The sequence below is a fragment of the Drosophila melanogaster genome, chromosome X, assembly GCF_000001215.4.
Source record: "Drosophila melanogaster chromosome X".
NCBI classification, from domain to species: domain Eukaryota; kingdom Metazoa; phylum Arthropoda; class Insecta; order Diptera; family Drosophilidae; genus Drosophila; species Drosophila melanogaster.
Window position 1 is genome coordinate 2,093,958 of NC_004354.4, and position 21,762 is coordinate 2,115,719.

The following is a 21,762-nucleotide window of genomic DNA, read 5'->3' on the forward strand; positions in this document are numbered from 1 at the left end:
CACTTTGCACTTGGATTGGAATTGATTAACGAGGTGATTTTCCCATCATTTTCCATCATTCTGAGCATTCTGTGCTGCGAAAAATGATAGTGAACTACTAACTTTGCCCCGACGAATCGAATTTTAACGGAATTCTGGACAGTGTGGCACAACGTTTCGAAAATAGCGGGCAAAGTGAAAAATCAATCTTCCATTGGCCGCATGTCCGTGGTGGAAGTCCGTGCTGAGTGCTCGCCCAAGATCTGCACCCATTTCGTCTGGCACTTTGTAGTTTTTTTCTTAAATCGACTGGCCACACCGCACAGCCCAGTAAAAAAATAGTTTTTTTTTTGTATCCAACCAACCAACTGTAAAAATAAGTTTAAACAAAGCATCTACTCATAAGTTTCATTTTTTTCCGTTAAGTGTCAACATTATTTATTTTTTAAGTGTGCATTCAATAAGAAAATGTCATCGCGAAGGTAAATCCAATAAGAAATACGACAATGTTCCGCACACACACGCACGCAGTCTCGCACACACTCACACACACACACGGACACACACTCGCAATCACACACGCACGCACGCTCCGCTCCCAACTGGGCTATTTACATATGTATAAGTAGATACAAAAGCAAGGCAGAGCGAAAAAGAAACAGAAACAAAAAACAAAACTGCTGAGATAAAAAGTGCACCAAAGTGTTGGTCGCGGGGGGGCGCCAGGGTGGATGCAGCGGATCCGTTGCCTCTGCACTGCTTCATCCTCAGCCTCAGCCTGTTGCCCACCGCGGAAGCAGTGCGGTAACCAGTGACAATTGACCGAAAACGATGCACACACCCCACTGTGCCCCACTGTTCGCCACTGTGCTCCACTGTGCGCCACTGCACCTGCCACTGATGACCACTTGGTATGCAGGGCAGGAGGCACCGGAGGCTGACCACAAACGACATTCGCACAATGGCCAGTGGCAGCTGACAACACCCATATGTTTGCCCACCGGGTAACCAGCTCGGCGAGCAGCGACAGTGGTATAAACTCTGACATAAACCGTATTCCGTCCACTCCGCAGATGGTTCCACCCAACGATATCTGGCATCGAAGCTGAGAAACTGCTGCAGGAGCAGGGATTCGACGGCTCCTTCCTCGCCCGCCTCTCCTCCTCGAATCCGGGCGCCTTCACGCTCTCCGTGCGCCGCGGCAACGAGGTGACCCACATCAAAATCCAAAACAATGGCGACTTCTTTGATCTCTACGGTGGTAAGTGGCTGCCGTTCCCTGCCCCCCACTCGGTCACCCAATTCACCACAGTGAATCGTCCTCCCTTTGCAGGTGAAAAGTTCGCCACACTGCCGGAACTGGTACAATACTACATGGAGAATGGCGAGCTAAAGGAGAAGAACGGCCAGGCCATCGAACTCAAGCAGCCGCTGATCTGCGCCGAGCCCACCACGGAAAGGTGAGTCCCGATCCTGGTGGCCAGTCGGAATATGGGATATGGGAACTGGCCTTCTTGAGCGCTTGATAGATGTTGTGGTTCTTATGTACCTTGATGTGTCGCGGGATTCGGTCTTATATCCAAGTCGATTATAACAGAAGGAGAAGATCCTCTAGTCTTACGGCTGGTTGCAACCTTCTCAGGCCATACAATTGGAATGCCCTCCAAATGGGCGGACTATTTTTTTTTTTCACACATTCCAAAATGGACTGACGTCAACGGATGCAAGAGATTCACCTAAAATTGGGTCACCAGCCAAACGGCCAACCTGTTCTCATCGAATTCAATGACCTACATTAGCTCCATTCCGCATTGCCCAAGGACGAATCGTATTTGTTTGCTTTCGGGTCGGATTATTATTCATGCACCATGTTTACAAACGATGTTGTTTGAGCACTCAAGAGTCCAAACATCAGTTTCGAGCACTTTGCTTATCAGGCTTTCTCAAACGCTATCGGGTACTGGGTCCGGTACTGAAACTGGGAACTGAAATCGAAAGTGGTCCAGGGCCATACTCCGCATCCCTTACTCTCCATTTGCGCTGCTATCCCAAGACTTTTGTTGCTATTTCTACGGCCAACAGCTGTTTAGCTGTTTATTAATTTTTGTGCTAAAAGTGCAGTTCTTTAACCCAAAAATTTATCATATGCATATATCACATTGGTGAGATATCAATTACGATCTAGCTCAGCTATCTCTTCTCGAACAACTAAAGTCTTACTTCCAAACTAGTACTCCGAACTAAATATGATCGGTAATAAATGATTATTTAAGGAAGAGAATAAACGTAAGATTGATATAATTAGAATTGTACTGAGAATGAACCATGTACTAAATGAGAATCAAGCACCTAGCTCAACCGTCCAGTAATAAACATGATGTTGTTAATAACCAGTCGAAACTGCGTTAGATCGATGTGTCGCTGATAATCTGGCGGCGGTTCTTGAAGCTTTGCTCTTCGCAGCTGGTCTTTCTTCTTGGATACGCAACTCGGTTTCGAGCAGAGATGAGATTTGTGGGTGAATAATTTCTAATTCCACTTAAATCGGGCACCCACACACACCTGTTGCTCACGCAGCACCCACACGCACATCCACAGGCGCAGGCACACGCACACGCACACGCAAGCAGTGACCACCATACAAGCAGTGCATTGTCTTTGTCGCCGTTGTTTTACTGGCGTTCGTTTTCAACCCACACGCGCGAAATACTGTCGATATTTATTGTATTTCTTGCTTATTAATATTTTTAAGCCCGACCGTCTACCCAAGCCGTCAAATATTTTACGGCTCCCTTTTTCTTTCTTACATTCTTTCTTGTTTGTCGCCTTGTCTCCTTTCTCAATGCCGAGCTTGCTTCTGCTTTTTGTTTCGTTGTTTTGCCTCGTGCGCTGCATTTTCCGCATCCCAACAGGTCAGTCACCTTGACTGGCCACGCCCCCTCTAAAATTTGAAGGCGCCACGGGAGAGCAATAGAACCCATCTTGAATCGAAACAGTAGAAGTTCGCAATTGTATCTCAGGAAATTCGAGCAATCAAATTTGTTTTTAAAACTATATGTATAAAAAGCAAGGAAGAACCTAAAATTATGCTACGCATTGAACTTTAAAGATTTCAAGATCGCCTTTGTTCGTCAGATACGTTTGCCCTAAGCCTTCTTTGCCCCCAGACCTGGTTTCCCAGCCCCTCCACCACTCCATACACTCCATCCACTCACTCATCCTTGGCTGGAGCTCGTGACGATTTTAATTTGTGTATTTTCGATTGTGGTTTATTTTTAAAGCCCCTCGATCCGAGCGGTGGTTATTTTTACCCTAAGAAGGTGTTGTATGGCTTATAATCGATTTGCGATTCGCAAAGCACAAATCGTTTGATTGGCGATGACGTCAAACGAGGGATGCGATCGAAGGCAATCATAATTACATATATGTATATTTAGGGGTTGATCATGAGGATATTTACATACATTAAGCTCGAGAACGTCAATCGTCCAAAAAGTGGGTTTATTATGGGGTGTGGAAAGTTACGCGGTCAGCTTTTTATAAATCAATTCGTCTGCCTTCTGTTGCGAGCCCAATAAGCCAAGCTAATATGCATAGAATGGGGAATATTAGTTCCATCTATGCTTGGCTACTTTACAAAATCGGGAATTTCTATTGAGCTGGCGATGTGCGCCACATGAAGAAAGACCCTGGCGAAGGGAGAGATGTGAAAGATGCCATTGGAAATGCATTTGCCTTCTGAATGGCCCAGACATTCTCCAACATTTACCAACCAATTCGACCGCTTCCAGCAATATTCCCGCGACATTTCACCATCCGATTGCATTTCCATTTCCATTCCCATTTCCAATCCCAATTACATTTCTCGACGTTGATCTTGACCTTTGATCGAGTCAGAACTGCGATTGGAGTGCAACCGAATTGCAAATCACTCGATGTTATGCGGTTAGGTTGTTTTTGTACACTGTTTGTCTACCTGCCCACTTAATCGTTGCAATTAATTGCAAGATAATTGTAAATTGCTTTAGTTTCGCGCACTTTCTTCCATACCTCAGTCGATCTGTCAAGGAGTAAAACAAATCTGACAATCGTCAATTAAGCCATCGAATTGTTTGTGCTGGGCAATACTTAATGGATACTGGGTACTAGTGGGTAATGGCGTCCCACCTACCCCACCTATCCCACTACCCAGATCCCACTTGAGCCCCAGATCCAACCCCTTCGGGTTCGCCCTTGCCCATCCGTTGCTCTCGAGTGCCTCAAATGCTAAATGCTTTCAATTTTCGCCATTAAGACAAGCCTACAAATGGTTTATAAATTATGCCGTGCACGTAGCTGTAGCTGTAGCTGTATCTGTATGTGTATCTCTACCCTCAACCTCCAATGTATCCGGATCTGTCGCTGTATCTGTATCTGTATCTAAGGCATCAGCAATAACACCAGCGGCAATAAATGTCTATAAAGAGTACACTTAAAGAAAAGTACCGTAACATAAACTGTTTCATTTGCTCTAAGTTATATAGGAGAAAACCCTATGAAGTTTTTACTCAAACGTTAGAAAATCAGAGATTAGAACTAGGCGATTGAAGAGCCTTTAAAATGGAAGAGTGGCTATTAACGGTGTACTCTCCATCTCTCTCTCTCTGTGTGCACATATGTACGCTTTAAATTGGATTGTGCAAAACACGCACATGTACTCATCCATATGCACGTATTTGGCTGCAGGTACTTGGCCGCCTGTTCGCCCCCACTTGCCGCCACTCTAACACCAATGCTCGGTGCCCTCGATCGTGCCATCCGTCACATACTCCACAAGCTGTAGATGCGTCGACCGCGTGGAATTGCACCCACTGCATCGCCATGGCCTGCATGTGGAACGGATAGTCCATAGTCCCCGGTCACGCAGCATCATCGCTAGATACTCTGATCATGATTAGGTAAATTAATGGATCTAGCGCACAACTGTACCACATCAGAAGTTCCAAGTCAACTAGACCTAGACCTAGCTTGTATAATATCTGTCTAATTCTCGTTGCTGATTGTACTCTAATTGTCGACATCAAAATCAAATATTAATCGATCAACTGCATCGAAACAGACGGCTGAACTGTGCTTCCGATTCGATGATCACTATTATCAATCAAACACTGCAGTCAGTGCAATGCAATTTATGGGTAAACTTCATTATCGATTTTGGAAAATAAATCGAAATAGATTGCATAGACTGGATTGTGAGCACTGGTCATTTGCATGGCCAGCGCATCACACCTGACCCAATGATGTTATGCAAATCGCAACTACATTTTATCATTATCACTAGCAACGGCTAGTTTTTGATGTGCTTTCCCTTTGTAAATCCCACGAAGTGAATTAAATTTAAAACGCACGTATGTATGGTATGTATGTATATGTACGCCAATCGAGATGATCGCTCATTATATTTGGTATCCTAAACTGCCCAGCACACGACAATTTAAAGCTACCGGCACGAACCGCAAATGCGTCCGTCTCGCAATTAAATATTCAGGTAAATCCCTCGCCAAAACATCGCCAAAACAATGAGCCACAAAGAAAACGAGGAAAGATTCGAGTCAATAAATGGGGATGAGGGATTGATTCGACGGACCGAAAATCAAAGTTGTGGGGGGCCAGGCCAACGAACCAACGAAATATTCCAACCCAATCCAAAAGGAATACTTTTACGCCGCCACTAAGCAGCCGTGAGTCCCCTGCTATTTGCGGAGCTGGAGGTTTGATTTGCTTACAAAAAAGTGTTACATGGAAGCACTCACGTAGCATTCCATCTAATAGTATGAATTACGACACTGATCGTAAATCTCGGTATATATTTTTGGCTGGTGGAGCATGGCAAAAATCGAGCAGTATCATAAATCTCGGCCGCTATGGGGAAGCCCACCTGGCTACAACTAAAACTGGGCTCGTCTCTCTAGGCTTGGAGATTGGGAAACGCAACATGTTTGTGCAGGATGCAATAATCCTATAAAACTTTTTACACATTATTTCGGTGCTTGAGTTGGTGCCACGAATCCTGCATTGTCAGCAAACAGTATGATTTCTTGTTAACAAGCTGAGTTTTAGCTAAAAAAAAAAAAAAAAAAATGCAGCCCACGCCCACCGGCGGTGAATTTATGATTTGTAAATTATTTACAAATAATATAAGTAGTTCTCCTAATTGCCTCTTCCCGTCTATTTTTGATTTACCCCTTTCTGGGTGGGGTCGCAAAGTACTCATTTTAAAATTTACCATATAACCAAGCTCACAAATGCCCGGTATAATGGCCCATAAACTATACTCTCTGGCATTTGCCGCAAAACAGTTCTGTTGGTTTTTGGCTGATTTAGTGCGAACACGTCTGTACAGTGGTCCCCGCAGCGACCCACAATCGATTTGCGATTGCCAATTGGCTATTGGCTATCGGCTATTGGCTTTTGGCGACTGAATAACCCATTTCGAGGAGCTGTCGCCGCGCATTCGGTCCGGCACGCTTCACTTACGGATTGGGCTTTGGCTTCGGCTCCGCTGGCTGCCATCCCTGGGTCCCGAGACCAAATCTCAATCTCAATCCCAATTCGGAGTGGCGAACAATCAGTGGTCGGCACATATGTAGCTGTGTGCCTAGCATACTAACCATCCCCCGCCTCCGACTGAACAATAAATTATGTTTATTTCTGGCCCACTCCCCATCGCACCTACGAATGGTTTTGGCTGTGCCCAAATGCGGTCTGGGTCTCCAGCAACGAAATCGGGATAGCCAAGGTCGCGGAGCTCAGGAATGGAGCACTGGGGATACTGGGACTGGGCTGTCGCTCTGGCAACTGGTACCGATCAAGTTTATTTCTGGGTAGGGCGGCACTCACGGCACTCACTACTTCGCCGGAACTTTTAGTAATTCCATACGTAATGTAAACACGTTGGGTAGGCTATTGGTCAATGCCACTTCTAAATTGCGTTACCCGATCATTTCTAAGAACTTAAACTTGCGAATGGCCAATGTTGGCCTCGCTCTTAATTCTGTATCGATAGCAATCAGGTAGCTCAAATCATCTCTACTCACTTTTAATGCACTTCTCGTCTTGCATTTGCCATTGCAATGACTAATATTCTTAACCGACACCTAACTGCGCCCAGAAGCCCCATGTGGTTTCCACGGATCTGGTCCACCTGGCCTGGAACATCCTGTTTGCATTGATGCATGCATGCATAGCTACATGGGGTTTCCCCGACTGGTTTGAGCTGAGCATTTTCAATTTTGATCGAACACTTCGGAGACAATTTCCATTGAGTGGATTTTGAATGTGGTTTGGGTAACAAGTTCTAGTTGGTTTCCAGCGAAAAAACAATGACGAAATGTTGGAAAAAAAAAAAATAGTTCGTCATCGTTGGGAGGCATGAATACGAGGCTGGAAGTAAAGTGTTGCTAGATCGCAGTTCGCAGGCTGTCGCACGTCGAACGATTTTGTTTTGCTGGCCAAAAAAAAAAAAAAGATATTCTGCGCACGTTCGCACCTCTGACGTCTGCGCCTGCGCTGTAAGAGAGCTTTGGCACTGCTCGCTTCTAGCTCCCACTTACCCAACTACCAACCTGCCCACCTGCCCACCAACCCACCTGCCCCCCAGCAAACCCAGTTCCTTGCCTAGATGGCCGCCACAGTAGTTGCTGTGCGGCTTCAGTTTCATTTCCGGTGGCAGGCAACGGACGGCGCTAAAAGCGCTTTTTGTATTTGCTTTCTTACAAGCCAACAACACACTCATATCACGAAATGACCATTTTCGGATTGGAATTAATCTTATGTGCCTGCTTTTCGAAATGTGTATGATTCGGATTCTGATTGCGATGAACTCCATGACTCATCCAGGAGTACAGTCATTACGAAATAAACATAGAGTGGAGCCCGCTATACATATTTATAGGTATTAGCCTGGCTCTAGCACTTAATTGAAAGTAAATGAAAAGTAAAAGTGTAATTTTTTACAATGTTGATTGCAATTCAAAGTGCTTTCGCTTTCTGAATAAACCGTAAGTGGCGTCCACAGGATGGCTACAATTAAGTGGCGCCCGCTGAGGGGCCCAAGCAGTTTGATGATACTGAAACAGGAGCCCAGGGGAAAGCTGTGCACACACCCACTGCCAATCAATTTCAAAGTTACGTCTTTCGCTCCGTTTTATTTACTGTGTTTTTTTTTGTATTTGTTTGTGACTTCTGGCTCGCTGACAGTAAATAAAGCCCATAAATAAAAACACCCACCCACGAGATCGACAGGAAGGGCTAACCAGAGCGCCGGCTGGATTTAAAAACAAAAAGCGCCGTCCGCAGCCAGTCAAGATTCAGATTCATTCATACCCCAGCGCTTAGAACACCACCAGGCCACAGCTCCCGTCCGAGAGATATAGCCACTAAGAGAGAGCGGAAGAATCGAATCGCAAAGAGAGGAGCCGCGCTGAGACAACGTCAAGAATCCGATTTCGATTCCGATTGCGATTTCGAATCCGAGGCAAAAAGCTTCAGACTCGGCAGCAGGCGCTTCATTCTCGAGTTGTGATCCAACGGGTTAGCAGCTCAGCTCGCAAGCAGTCGCCGTTCGTCGTCGAGCGGCAAGCAGTTCGTTTCATTTCTACTGGGCGCCAGTACAAGTTCCATCGAGTGTTTTTGTTATTCGAAGGCAAAGCGCGAAAATTATGCCTTCAGCCACATTTGTCCTGGAGCATTTGATGGCGGCACAATCGCGACTCGACGAGCAGGCCGCATCCCCAGCAGAGGTCAAACCCACCAGCACCATCAACAGCAGCAGCACCACCGTGGCCAAGGCCATCAATGTCAAGTCGTACGAAAAGAAGCTGTTGCTGGCTCTCAAGAAGATTGTGCAATAATAAACGAATGCGGGGTAAACAGCACTCTATTTGACAAACTGTAGACATTTCCCCTAATCGAGCTGACTAAGATCAATAAAAAGCAAACAGAGAAGCACAACAAACAGCGGCAAAAAACAAAAACCAAGAATTCTAGTTTTTGTGCTTTCAGTGTGTGTTCGTGTGTGTGGGCAAGTTGTTACATAAAACAAAAACAATAACAAAATAAAAAAAAAATAATAAAAAAACACCCCAGCCGAGACGCATTTTTCCGCAGTGGAATACTACTATCTAAGCTTCTTTTTGTTTTGGTGTGTGCGAGAAAACGAGTGTGAAGAAAATGCTGTTCAACAAATGTCTGGAAAAGTTGTCCAGCTCGCTGGGCAATGTGGTCAATCACAAGCTGCAAGAGAAACAAGTCTACAACAACAACAATATCAACAATAACAATAACAATACGCTAAACAACAACAATGCCTACAACAATCAGCGAAACTTTGAGTACGAAAGAGCCATACAGGCGCACTACGGAAGCAAGGGAAGACGCTCGGAGGAGCGCGAAAGGAGCGGCAAGTTCAAGGCCAGCAAGGGTCGGAAAGCAAAGGTCACCCCACCAACGGAGACACCCGAGGCCCAGGAGCCGGCCTGCAAGAACTGTATGACCCACGACGAGCTGGCCCAGATCATAAAGGGCGTGGCCAAGGGCGCTGACGCGCAACGTAATCGAGACAACCGACTGCAGCGCAGACGTCGTCCTCTCTCCGCCCAACCCTCCGCCGCTGCCTCCGCCTCCACATCGACGGAATCTCTGCACCGTCTTACACCCAGCCCGCAGGCTTCCTACCCGGCCACGCCCACCTCCTGGACAGCCACACCGCCCCAGTTCCCAGCCGCCTTCGGCGGCGCCAGCTGCTCCAACAGCACACTGTCCCTCTTGGCCACCATGCGCGTCCAGCTCCATGGTTACACGTAAGTTCAGGTCGCCCAAAAAAAACGACAGCAGTCCAGTCCAGAGTGTTAGAAAAAGAGCAGCGTTCTGCTAATTTGGGGCGCGTGCGAAATTAGGCACTAATTGTTATTGGAGTGCGAGTAATGAAGTTGTCAGGCTGCCAACTAAACGATACCCCGTAGCAGGTGAAATGGTATTTTGAGCTACCATCGCATCGTAGTATGTCGCCCCGCCTGTCAGTCACATGTCGCGGAGTAGCAGATGATTCGCGGGAAATCTGGAGACAATCTGCTGCCCATCAACATTAACCCTAATAAGGCAGGCAATCACAGGCAGTTGACGCCGCAACAAAGCAAAAAAAAAAAAAAATCAGCGCAGCACATACTGTCATGTGTTCAGAATTGCCACGCAAAATGAGTAAATATTTACGCAAAGCATTCGACTCGAAAACAAGCAATCGTAAATTGACGTTCTAATATGAATGAATTTCCGACTGTCAAATGCCGAAGTGAAGTGAAGGGAGTGGAATGGCAAATGGCAGGGGGCCCAGCTCAGATCGCCACTCAAATATGGTCACATATCAACATATCAACCCCCCCCACACAATTGGCCCGTTGTCAAGTTGTGTTTCGATATTGGTTCTTTCATTTAGAGCTGAAGATTGAGTTATTGGTTAGGCACTGGCTAAATTACGCACTTGTAGAACCGGGAGAGTTCGGCGAATTGCCCACTGCAGACATCGTATCTTGGCCCACTGCCAGATCGGAATTATCTCTTCACTCGCGCCCGGAATGTTTACCCATGTCCCGCTGTTGCGCTGTCCGTCGTCCACATTCCCCAAAGATTCCATCCCACTCCGTGTCTGATCTTGGTGTTTATCTGCCCGGCTGTGCCATGTGCCGTCCGATTGTTTGTGTGGGCTGGCCCCATCTTGGCGATCTCGATTCGCACAGTACACCCAGAAAACAATCGCATATGTATCTGCTGGACTATTATTATGTCCCATAAATTATCTTTGACTTTTAGTTGAGCTCGGATTGGTAGTGCAGTCGGTTTCGGTTGTTGCTTATTTATTTATTTTGATTTTTATCGCAACGGATTCATAATCGCTGAACGTGTTGATTGGCTCGTTAACTTGATCTTTGTTTTTCTAATTTATGCTCAGCTTTTATAGGTATCCTGCTTTAGGGCGATCTTTTCGTCGTTATCCTAAAACGCACATCATGCCAAATGATCTGAAGATGATGTGCCAATAGCTTTGACAGCTTAAGCTGCGTGATTTCCGGATTTCACTTGTCACACTCACTAGGTCAACAATGGGGCACCGCCGTCCTCTGCCCTCCGCCTTGTAGAACTATTAACCTTCCGATGGTTTTTCTTCTCGCCATAAGGCTGATTAACGATTTATGAAATTACATTTCCCGTAATGGATTTCGAGCGCTGCCTTCTGTTTTGCATATTTCCGTTTATTTGTCCGTTGCACAACCGTGAGCTGTGGCTACTGATCAAATAAAAGCGTTTAATTTGTGCAAATTCATAACGTCGGCCGACTACAAGATGCTCTCAGTGGAAAGGCCCAATTATGGGGGGGAGGGCTTTGTTCTGGGGTTGTAACTCCATGGAAATTTTACAATTCTATCCCAGACTCTCCCCAACTAGTACTTTTCCCCGTCCAGTTCTCCAACTTGACATATCGTTTATATGCTTATTTTAACAGTTTGAACTGTTCAAAAAATATTATGTTTTGAATAGACTGTACTACTACTTCACACACTGCTTGCGAGTGGGCGGTTAGGGTAGGGGCAAGCAGCTCATTCGATAATTCAATAAGTATCTTGCCGACTTTTGAGTTAATTAATTGAAGGCCTCGTTCCCCTGCTTCCGCGCTCCACCTCGTAACCCCAATACCAGTCGTTTCGCTGCCGCCTTTCCAGGTGCGTTGCCACACGAAAAGCAAAATAAACCTGTGACAAACGAAACGACTAAAACACTGAGGGGGGGATTTGTATATGTATTCGGATATTGTGTACGAATACGCTGCACATATTCGTGTGTGCATGTAAATCTGTTTGTTGACCTTAGCGGCGCTTTCATGAATGGCGCGCAGCTTCCTCCGTATGGTAAATACAAATACGCCACATTCGCATTCGCTGCTGTAAGTGTAACTGTAAATGATGCAAAAAGGTGCAAAATTTTCACTGACGTACTCGGGTGATGGTAATTCCATCTGCTTGTATTTTTAACCCCCAGTCTGCCCGATTTAAATCGCTGAGTGAGAGCGCAACAGAAGTAATTTGTGTTGCTTTGTATTATCGTCACAGTGCTAAATTTAAAGATAAACACCGAAATATGGGTGGAGACGGAGACACAGTTTGGCAGCACCGCAGTTCGGCAGAATGACACAAAGGATATCAGCGATATGATCGATGTGGGCTGCGATAATTGCTAAGTTCAACTCGATTGCACGGGGTCAGACGGCAGAGGGCGATGCGTCCACGAATCCGAATCATTTTAACTACGGCGATCGCAAACAAGCGATCGGCCAACAATACGCAAATGTGCTAATAGATGTGGTCCGAAAACTGTGAATTGTCTTATGCAAATAACTCGGGAACCTTTCCATACGCAAATCGTGTGTGTGTGTGTGTGTTGAATCATCCGAAAGAATGCGCAGTTCGTATTTACGAATATCGGAAATCGGAATCATTTTTCCAGAAATTCTAACTTTTGCCTAAATGAAGATAGAGTAAAAACTGAGGTTGGGATGCTATCGATTTGGTGCAAGCAGTGCACAGTTTCCGTCTACGTGAAAGCAAGCAGTGCATATAGACCTGCTTGTAATAGATTTATAACTTCCGTTTTGCTAAAAATAAACCCATCAAACTCATTCTTATCACTCGCAACCGATCGGCTTCGCATTTGGCCACCTTGAATCTGTAACAAGCTAGCAAAGCAGAGCGAACGAGCGAGTGAGCGAGAGGGCCAATGTGGAGAGTGAGAGATGGTGAGCGAGACGGGCGGGACAGCATGAAATGCCCGACAGTTTGTGGCTCTAATGTAATGTTAATTGTTTCCACATGGACTTCTATTAATAGCCAGGCCAGCACACGGAAGATGAATTGATTTGGCTGACTAAAAAGCAAATCAATATGCACAGAAAGCATTTTTATTCAATATCGCCGGTACGAAAACTCTACGATATGTGCCGTCAACATGGCTAAATAGTGTTTACTTCGCTTCGTCGAACTAAAAGACGTGATTTCTTCCAGCGGAGAATTTACCAATTATCATTTGAAAATTACATATGCATTGTTTTCTGTGTAGCGGCTCCTAGCACTTGCCGCATACATTATACATGAGTTTTGAGTATTAGTTTTAGTTCCCACACCCCGATACACCGAAAATCCCCCCAAAATTCTCGCCACATCGATGACATATTTTATGATATCTATGACCCCAGGCACTAAATTGAAACCGGCTTAAGGACAACTCAATGTTGTCAATTGTTTCTAGATTTTTGCTCGAATTCCGTATTTTTGCGTTTGGTTCGCTCAATGGCGACGAACTCGAAAGCGGGCTAAGAGATGGACAGCACAACAGCAGCACGCGGTCTATAATGACATTCAGAGCAAGTTGTTTTGGGCTAGTGTTATTTATGCAAATCAGTAGGAGGGAGGCAAAGCAGATCCAATGAACCCATTGTGTGTAGGCCAACGGCGGACATCGGTGTGGACATCGAAGTGATAGAAAGAGATGATTTAGTTTCGTTCGACAGAAACAGAAACAGAAACAGAAACACCAAACTCAACTAGTGCTCCGCTTAGTCGAGCTCTATTTGAGTCTAAGCCGACTTTAGCCGCCTTTTTCTGTGTCACATGGGCAAAAATGCGCTTCCAACTGCAATTGCCATGGCGATGACAATCTCAAGTCTGTCAAGCCAACTAAGCTGAGCAGGCCAGACGGGTAGACTTATAAGTCCCGGCCCCCAGTAGCTGGCTTCGACTCAACTTGCGCTTTTCCACACGGCGTATGCGTGTTTTCGCCACTATTGCCGTTGTTATTGCATTTGTCGCCTTGCATTTGACTGTTTTCTTCGAACTTTTGCTGGTGTGTGCTTTAGCACATATTGTACATATACGTACAGTAAACCCTCCTCGCAGTGGGCCCTAAAAAGCTCTAAGCTATGTTTACACGTTTAGTTCTAGTCGTCAAGACCTGGGAATGATTGCCTTTGGTTTTTGCCAGATGTTGGGTTTACTTACTAATCCTATTCAAATGAAAAGACTGCGGCCGTTCATAGAGTTCCACCCACTGAGTAAAGACCGTACCCATATTCGATTCGTATTGCGCTGTTTGTTGCTGCTTTTGCTGTTGGTATTGCGGTTGCTGCTGTTGTTGCTGGCTCTAGTATTTTGCGCTTTTGTGCGCTTCTCGTATAGTTTGTAATTGCATTTTGAGCGCTCACGTAGTCGCCAGTCGAGCACTCAGTCAGTCAGTCAGTCAATCGCTCAGTTCGTTCAGTGGATGCGCCATCGATCGGTACATATGAATACATATCTACGAATAACAGTCGAACTAATTTAGTCATATATCCTAATAACCATCCACCTCTTTCTCTCCGCAGATGGTTTCATGGCAATCTTTCCGGAAAGGAAGCGGAAAAATTGATCCTGGAGCGGGGCAAGAATGGTTCGTTTCTCGTCCGTGAATCTCAGAGCAAGCCTGGCGACTTCGTCCTTTCCGTGCGCACGGACGACAAAGTAACGCATGTCATGATTCGATGGCAGGTATGTTGAATACGTAACCCCAACTAACCAGATTTTGTAGCCGCCCCTTGCCCCGCGCCCCTCGCAGGGTGCAAAATGCAAATGCAAATCGATGGCAGTGCAGCAACAAAGTCGCACTGGCCATAAAGTTCCTCATAGCGCGACCTTGGCTCTACAGTCGAGTCGTATGTACATATGTATGTGCACATAAACTCTACAGTTGAGCCTAACTAACAACGATGCTTGCTCGAGCGGAGTGGCAAGAATATTATAAAATCAATTGACAATAATATATTTAAACTCTTTCATCTTGAACGCATTTGGCTATCCGTAATTATCCGTTAACATTATCGAAGGCCTACTGTATAAACTCCGAAACATGCCTGCTTTGCCTTGGCGCGGGCAAACTGCTTGCGCCAGGAGCTTCAACCAGGTCAAGCAGTGCAGCAGTTCCAGTTTCAGCGTAATTCCCCTAAAACAATTTTTCCACTATTACTATAACTTTAGCCGTGAGCGCGGTTTCTGCGGTTTGCGGCTGCAATTATGCCATTTACATGTCTAGCTGGCCTTTTTCCCATTTGACATTGAAGTCACGTTTTCGATTTTATTAGCTAATCTCTCGACGCTCCATCGAACTCGGAGATAGAGACTCTCCACCACGTGTCCCCCCATTAGAATGCCACGATAACAATAGAGTGATTTCCTGATTGCAGGACAAGAAGTACGACGTCGGCGGCGGGGAATCCTTTGGCACCTTGTCGGAACTGATCGATCACTACAAGCGTAATCCCATGGTGGAGACGTGCGGAACCGTGGTGCATCTGCGACAGCCATTCAACGCCACACGAATCACGGCGGCCGGCATCAATGCCCGGGTGGAACAGCTGGTCAAGGTGAGTTCCCTCTCTCTGATAGCAGTGATTCTGGAGCGCACTAATCCCGAGGTGGCTTTCGATTCCAGGGAGGTTTCTGGGAGGAATTCGAATCGCTGCAACAGGACAGTCGGGACACATTCTCGCGCAACGAGGGCTACAAACAGGAGAACCGCCTCAAGAATCGCTACCGCAACATATTGCCATGTGAGTATAGAAATCCACTAAGATCCGTTAGGACTCCCAAAATCCTGACGGTTTAAAACAGTTATTTCTAACTAACTAACTAACATTAACTAACAAATTTCTAACCTATTTCCCTGTCCGCTTTCCAGACGACCACACGCGCGTCAAGCTGCTGGACGTGGAGCATAGCGTGGCCGGAGCCGAGTACATCAATGCCAACTACATACGGCTGCCCACCGACGGCGACCTGTACAACATGAGCAGCTCGTCGGAGAGCCTGAACAGCTCGGTGCCCTCGTGCCCCGCCTGCACGGCTGCCCAGACACAGCGGAACTGCTCCAACTGCCAGCTGCAAAACAAGACGTGCGTGCAGTGCGCCGTGAAGAGCGCCATTCTGCCGTATAGCAACTGTGCCACCTGCAGCCGCAAGTCAGACTCCCTGAGCAAGCACAAGCGGAGCGAATCCTCGGCCTCTTCATCGCCCTCCTCCGGCTCTGGGTCCGGACCAGGATCGTCGGGCACCAGCGGAGTGAGCAGCGTCAATGGACCCGGCACACCCACCAATCTCACGAGCGGCACAGCCGGATGTCTGGTCGGCCTGCTGAAGAGACACTCGAACGACTCGTCCGGAGCTGTTTCTATATCGATGGCCGAACGGGAACGCGAGAGGGAGCGCGAGATGTTTAAGACCTACATCGCCACCCAGGGCTGTCTGCTCACCCAGCAAGTGAACACGGTGACGGACTTCTGGAACATGGTCTGGCAGGAGAACACGCGGGTGATCGTCATGACCACCAAGGAGTACGAGCGCGGCAAAGAAAAGTGCGCCCGCTACTGGCCGGACGAGGGTAGATCGGAGCAGTTCGGCCACGCGCGGATACAGTGCGTCTCGGAGAACTCGACCAGTGACTATACGCTGCGCGAGTTCCTCGTCTCGTGGCGGGATCAGCCGGCGCGCCGGATCTTTCACTACCATTTCCAGGTGTGGCCGGATCACGGAGTGCCCGCCGATCCGGGCTGTGTGCTCAACTTCCTGCAAGATGTCAACACGCGTCAGAGTCACCTGGCTCAAGCGGGCGAGAAGCCGGTAAGTTTGACTTCGATCATATTTGGGACATCATTGGCTCTAACCAAATACTTCTATATATTTATTGATTGTTCGCAGGGTCCGATCTGCGTGCACTGCTCTGCGGGCATCGGTCGCACTGGCACCTTTATTGTGATCGATATGATTCTCGATCAGATTGTGCGCAATGGTAAGTTTGAACGGTTAAATGTGGTCAAGAATTGATAACTGAGAAAGAAGACAATTCAAGCCACATAGATCTTGAACCTTATTAAAGCTCTTTTCCCTATGTGTTTCCTCACAGGATTGGATACTGAAATCGACATCCAGCGCACCATTCAGATGGTCCGATCGCAGCGTTCCGGTCTTGTGCAAACCGAGGCGCAATACAAGTTCGTCTACTATGCGGTGCAGCACTATATACAGACCCTGATCGCCCGGAAACGAGCTGAGGAGCAGAGCCTGCAGGTTGGCCGCGAGTACACCAATATAAAGTGAGTGGATTACGAGAGACTCCGTAAGAGTGTCCGTCTAATGGCAACCTTATCCCACCATCCAGGTACACGGGCGAAATTGGAAACGATTCACAAAGATCTCCATTACCACCAGCAATTTCTAGCATAAGTTTAGTTCCGAGTAAGACGCCACTGACGCCGACATCGGCGGATTTGGGCACTGGGATGGGCCTAAGCATGGGCGTGGGCATGGGCGTCGGCAACAAGCACGCATCGAAGCAGCAGCCGCCGTTGCCGGTGGTCAACTGCAACAATAATAACAACGGCATTGGCAATAGCGGCTGCAGCAACGGCGGCGGGAGCAGCACCACCAGCAGCAGCAACGGCAGCAGCAACGGTAACATCAACGCCCTACTGGGCGGCATCGGCTTGGGGCTGGGCGGCAATATGCGCAAGTCGAACTTTTACAGCGACTCGCTGAAGCAGCAACAGCAGCGCGAGGAGCAGGCTCCGGCGGGAGCAGGTAAGATGCAGCAGCCGGCGCCGCCGCTGCGACCGCGTCCTGGAATACTCAAGTTGCTCACCAGTCCCGTCATCTTTCAGCAAAATTCAAAAACATTCCCAAAGACATGATCGGCTTGCGACCGCCAAGCCATGCGCCTGCGTTGCCGCCGCCACCGACACCGCCGCGCAAAACATGACAAATGAATTTCTAAGTCGCGACGCCCCCTTGACACGCCCCCTTGACACGCCCCCCTGACACCCACCTCCCTCCACACGCACACAGACCACATATGGTTTTCATTTTAAATGTCACCCAGCCGCCGCCCCAAACCCAAAACCCAATCCCTCGACTATGTTTTACTGTTGTACCACGTTCTACGTTTTTTTTTTTTTTTTATAATTGTAATCTATATACTTTTTTGTAATTGTGTGTAATGTAATGTTTAGTTTTATGTTATTGTCTCGCTTTATGTTGTAAGTGTTCCCTGCACACGAAAAGCAGTAACCCCACCACCACCCCAAAACCCAAAACCCAGCATATTTATGTAGTAGTATTGTAAGAATCCCCGAACCGGTAGTTGAGGATACAATCTGGGCGGAACTGCAGCAGATCCGCCAAAAAACAAAAACACATTTTTAAGCAGAATCGCAGCAACAAAATATAACACCCGTTCCCTGTTCCAAACCGCTTGAATTTGGTGGAATCGGCCTTGATAGTATTTCACTTTCTTGAAAATATTCGCTTTAGATAAGAAAATTGACTTGTGACAAATATTTACATGTATTGCGCTGGTTACAAACCACAAAAGTTGCTTAACTTTAAATTTTACGAATCGACATTTATGATATTTCGCATGCTTGAAAATAGTTGTAGTTTCCTATTTGGGAATCATTGAAAAATCCATTTATAAAGCGAAATCCAGTTCTGGCACGTTCAATTTGAATCGGTTAATTTCTAATCTAGTTGGCGAAAAAGTGAAGAAAAGTGAAGTCCACCTCCTCCAAATTCAACTTGAAACGGAAACGGGTTACCGGTTGGAGTGCAAATAAAGTTTTTAGTGTAGTAAGTGTTGACAAAATCGATAGAGAAGAAATTAGAGGAGTAACTGAGGCAGTAAGCACGTAACGATAATGATACAAAAAGCGTTGATTGTGATTCGAGTGACAGCGAGAACAGAAACTGAAACAGTAACAGTAACAGTAACAGATGAGAACAGATGCGAATGGGATCAGTACAGAACAGAACAGAACAGCGGAGACGCCAACCGAACAGAACAGAAATGAACAGAAGAGAAGAGAACAGATTAGAGGTAAAAGAAAAAGCTAAGAAGCGCTTAAGCGTGTCGTCCCTAGAATAAGAAAACTAATATTACAGCTCCACAGATCCAGATTCAGATCCAGATCTATATCTCTAGCAGCCAATTTCTGATTTCCCCTTCCCTCTTAGTTTTCCCATTAATTTAGTGATTGTGTGTATATTTTTAATTGTATATTGAAGATTATTTATAGCGATTGTCCATTGTGTTACATTTCAAATGTTCGAAAGAATTGTATTTAGAAAGTTTGTACTTTAGAAATTATGCATTAATTGTGTGTCTGTGTCTCTCTACCCAGTCTCCCTATCTCTGTCTCTCTCTCTCTCTCTCCCTCACTGTCTATGCACGAGTGTTTTCTTAACTAAGTTTATTATTTCAACGCTGAAGCGTAATCAAACTATATATGCAATATTTAAGCACAGTACCTTGGGCGCTGCAAAGAAATTAAAAAATTTTAAAATAAAAACAAACTGCTAAATCATAAATACAAAATATATACAGGAAGGAATAATAGCAGCGAAATGTAAATCAATTAGATTATTGTGCAAATTTGAGTAATATATTTAAAACATACCCTTATTTTATCTTATTTAACTTTATGCTTTTGTAAGTGCTTTAAATTGTTATTCATCTTGATCTTGCAAAAAAATGAAAAAACCACAAAACTGAAAAACGAATACAAAACTAAAAAACAACACAAATTATATTTGTATTTATACAGAAAAATAAAACATTTTATATGCGATACACGATAGCACATTATTTTTTATTTTCCCTGCATGTTTGTTGAACGCTTTTCCCTTTTTGGTTCTCAACTTCAGTTATGTTACCACACATCACCAACGAACTGAAAGAAACCCGAACACTTTGGAACATAGCCTTATATAAAACGCCTCGACGACCAAGACGGAAAGTTGAATCACACCACGGAGAAGAGGGAGACATCTCCCCTCTCCCAGTTAGAACAATAAGTAATCATGTGTTCACCCCCACCACCCACACGAATCTAAACTGACCCCTGACCTTCCACCAAAGACACTAGAATAATATTATTCTAATGTCTTTGCTTCCACCCACCATCTGAGCACTAGCGGGTGATCCCGATCGGACGACAAACGTGTGTGTAAGTGCGTGATCTAGTACTTTATATAGTTAGCCTATAATACGATTATTCAAACGGAATATGTCGAAGCCTGGCTTCGACTGGGCGGCGACCTAGTGGCCCCCAAAAAACGAAGGTGAATCCGAATATGAATCCCACTGGGGATACGATATGTTTTGATCTTGGAGCGCGGGGCGAACAAAGTCGCGCGCTTCTTGTGTTGAATTTTTATAGCATATAGAAAGAGGTGGATATCGGATATGGATATTGAAGAACGCAGTCCAATGGAGCAGCCGGCGGAGGGAGAGATGAATGCCAAAGCACAAAAGCCAACAGCAACAAAACACCAATAGGCCTCATCGCAGTCATTTGACCACAAATCTGACAAACAACGATGTTATAATCAATAAGAGCGAACCAAAATCAAAATAACGACGTGAATATTGAGGGAGGGATCGATGGAGACCCAAACACCAAAACAAAAAAAAAAAAAAACAAAAAAAACAAGAGCAAGGAAACGCTTTAAACTTAAATAATTCTAAAATTGTATCTAGGCAATATCGAAATGTAAACCACACACCAACTATCCATAGTAGACAAACAAACAAACACCAAGAAAAAATTGCTTGAGTGACTTACTTTAGATAACGATATTCTCGGGTAGGACCTCGAAACCCCAGCAACCTCGGACCTCAACCGATTTCCTCGTGCCCTCGACCCGAATCCAACCCAACGTCCCCTCCTCCAGTACGTCTATAAGCTAACCACGCGATCCAACCTCAACCCGTGTTCATAATCCGATGAGAAGTTGTGCGATTTTTAGTGAAACCTCGGTGCGGTTTCGATGTTGCAAGAATTAAAACCAAATAGAGACGACGTTTTCTTTGTTCAAATGTTGCCAATTTGCAAAATACAAGTGTTAAACTACCATATAGTATATGGAGTATGAATAATATATATTTAGATGCGAAATACAGCTCAGTACTCAGCTCAGAAGCATTTTCATTGAGCCCAAAACGAGACGGCGAGGCAAACGTTTATGTATCGGTATACAAGAAGCAGCTGAGAGGTAGTTCTCCTGCCATATAAAATATTAATCGACCCAAAAACATTAGAAATCCGTGTAGAATACTGCGATTTGATTGAAACTATAGATAACAATCGAGAACAAAATGGTAAACGAGCCCACGACGAAACGCGATTGACGCAATAAACAAAGTTTTCGTAGCTCTAGATCGTAAGATAAACAAATTAATGAAACGCAACAAAACGATCGCGAAATCGAGACAAAAGGCAACACCAAATAAATTGTAAACAAAACCAAAGTCGTTGTAATGTTGAAGCAAATCTATATGTAAATCAATCTGCAAGCGCTAACTAAACGTAACAAACATAAAAATTAAACACAGCCACAAAATATTATTATGAAATTAAATTGAAACCTTAAGATGCATAGCTGTTCGAAACATTATACCGATAACAATATTGAAGATATATTCTACATTTTTATGTGTCTGCATATTTGAAAGAAAAATATATATAATTGAATAAACCATATTTCAAATAACCTTTCGGAAAATTACCATGTGTTTTTAGAATGAGTGACTACTACCCACATATTTGTTTCAATATCCACATATTTGGCAAGAAGGTACGAAATGAACAATTCCAATAAAACTCGATCACGACATTATATT

At 45.4% G+C, this 21,762-nt stretch overlaps 1 protein-coding gene across 4 annotated transcripts; it reads left to right on the forward strand.

Moving 5' to 3' along the window:
- Positions 1–276: 276 nt before the first annotated feature.
- csw (corkscrew) lies at positions 277–21,744 on the forward strand. 4 transcript variants are annotated; one of them, NM_001272245.1, is made up of 11 exons: positions 277–983; positions 1,053–1,240; positions 1,313–1,439; positions 14,423–14,585; positions 15,278–15,457; positions 15,526–15,643; positions 15,772–16,709; positions 16,788–16,878; positions 16,993–17,182; positions 17,248–17,666; positions 17,747–21,744. In NM_001272245.1, exons 1-11 carry the CDS (start codon positions 811–813, stop codon positions 17,842–17,844), a joined length of 2,685 nt encoding a protein of 894 aa, NP_001259174.1. In that variant the 5' UTR covers positions 277–810; the 3' UTR covers positions 17,845–21,744. The 4 variants fall into 4 exon arrangements, with proteins under 4 accessions (NP_001259174.1, NP_477130.1, NP_477131.1 ...); NM_057782.5 differs by having other exon boundaries at positions 277–461; positions 17,747–19,707; NM_166928.2 differs by lacking the exons at positions 277–983; positions 1,053–1,240; positions 1,313–1,439 and adding an exon at positions 14,292–14,337 and having other exon boundaries at positions 17,747–19,707.
- The last annotated feature ends 18 nt before the right edge of the window (positions 21,745–21,762 follow it).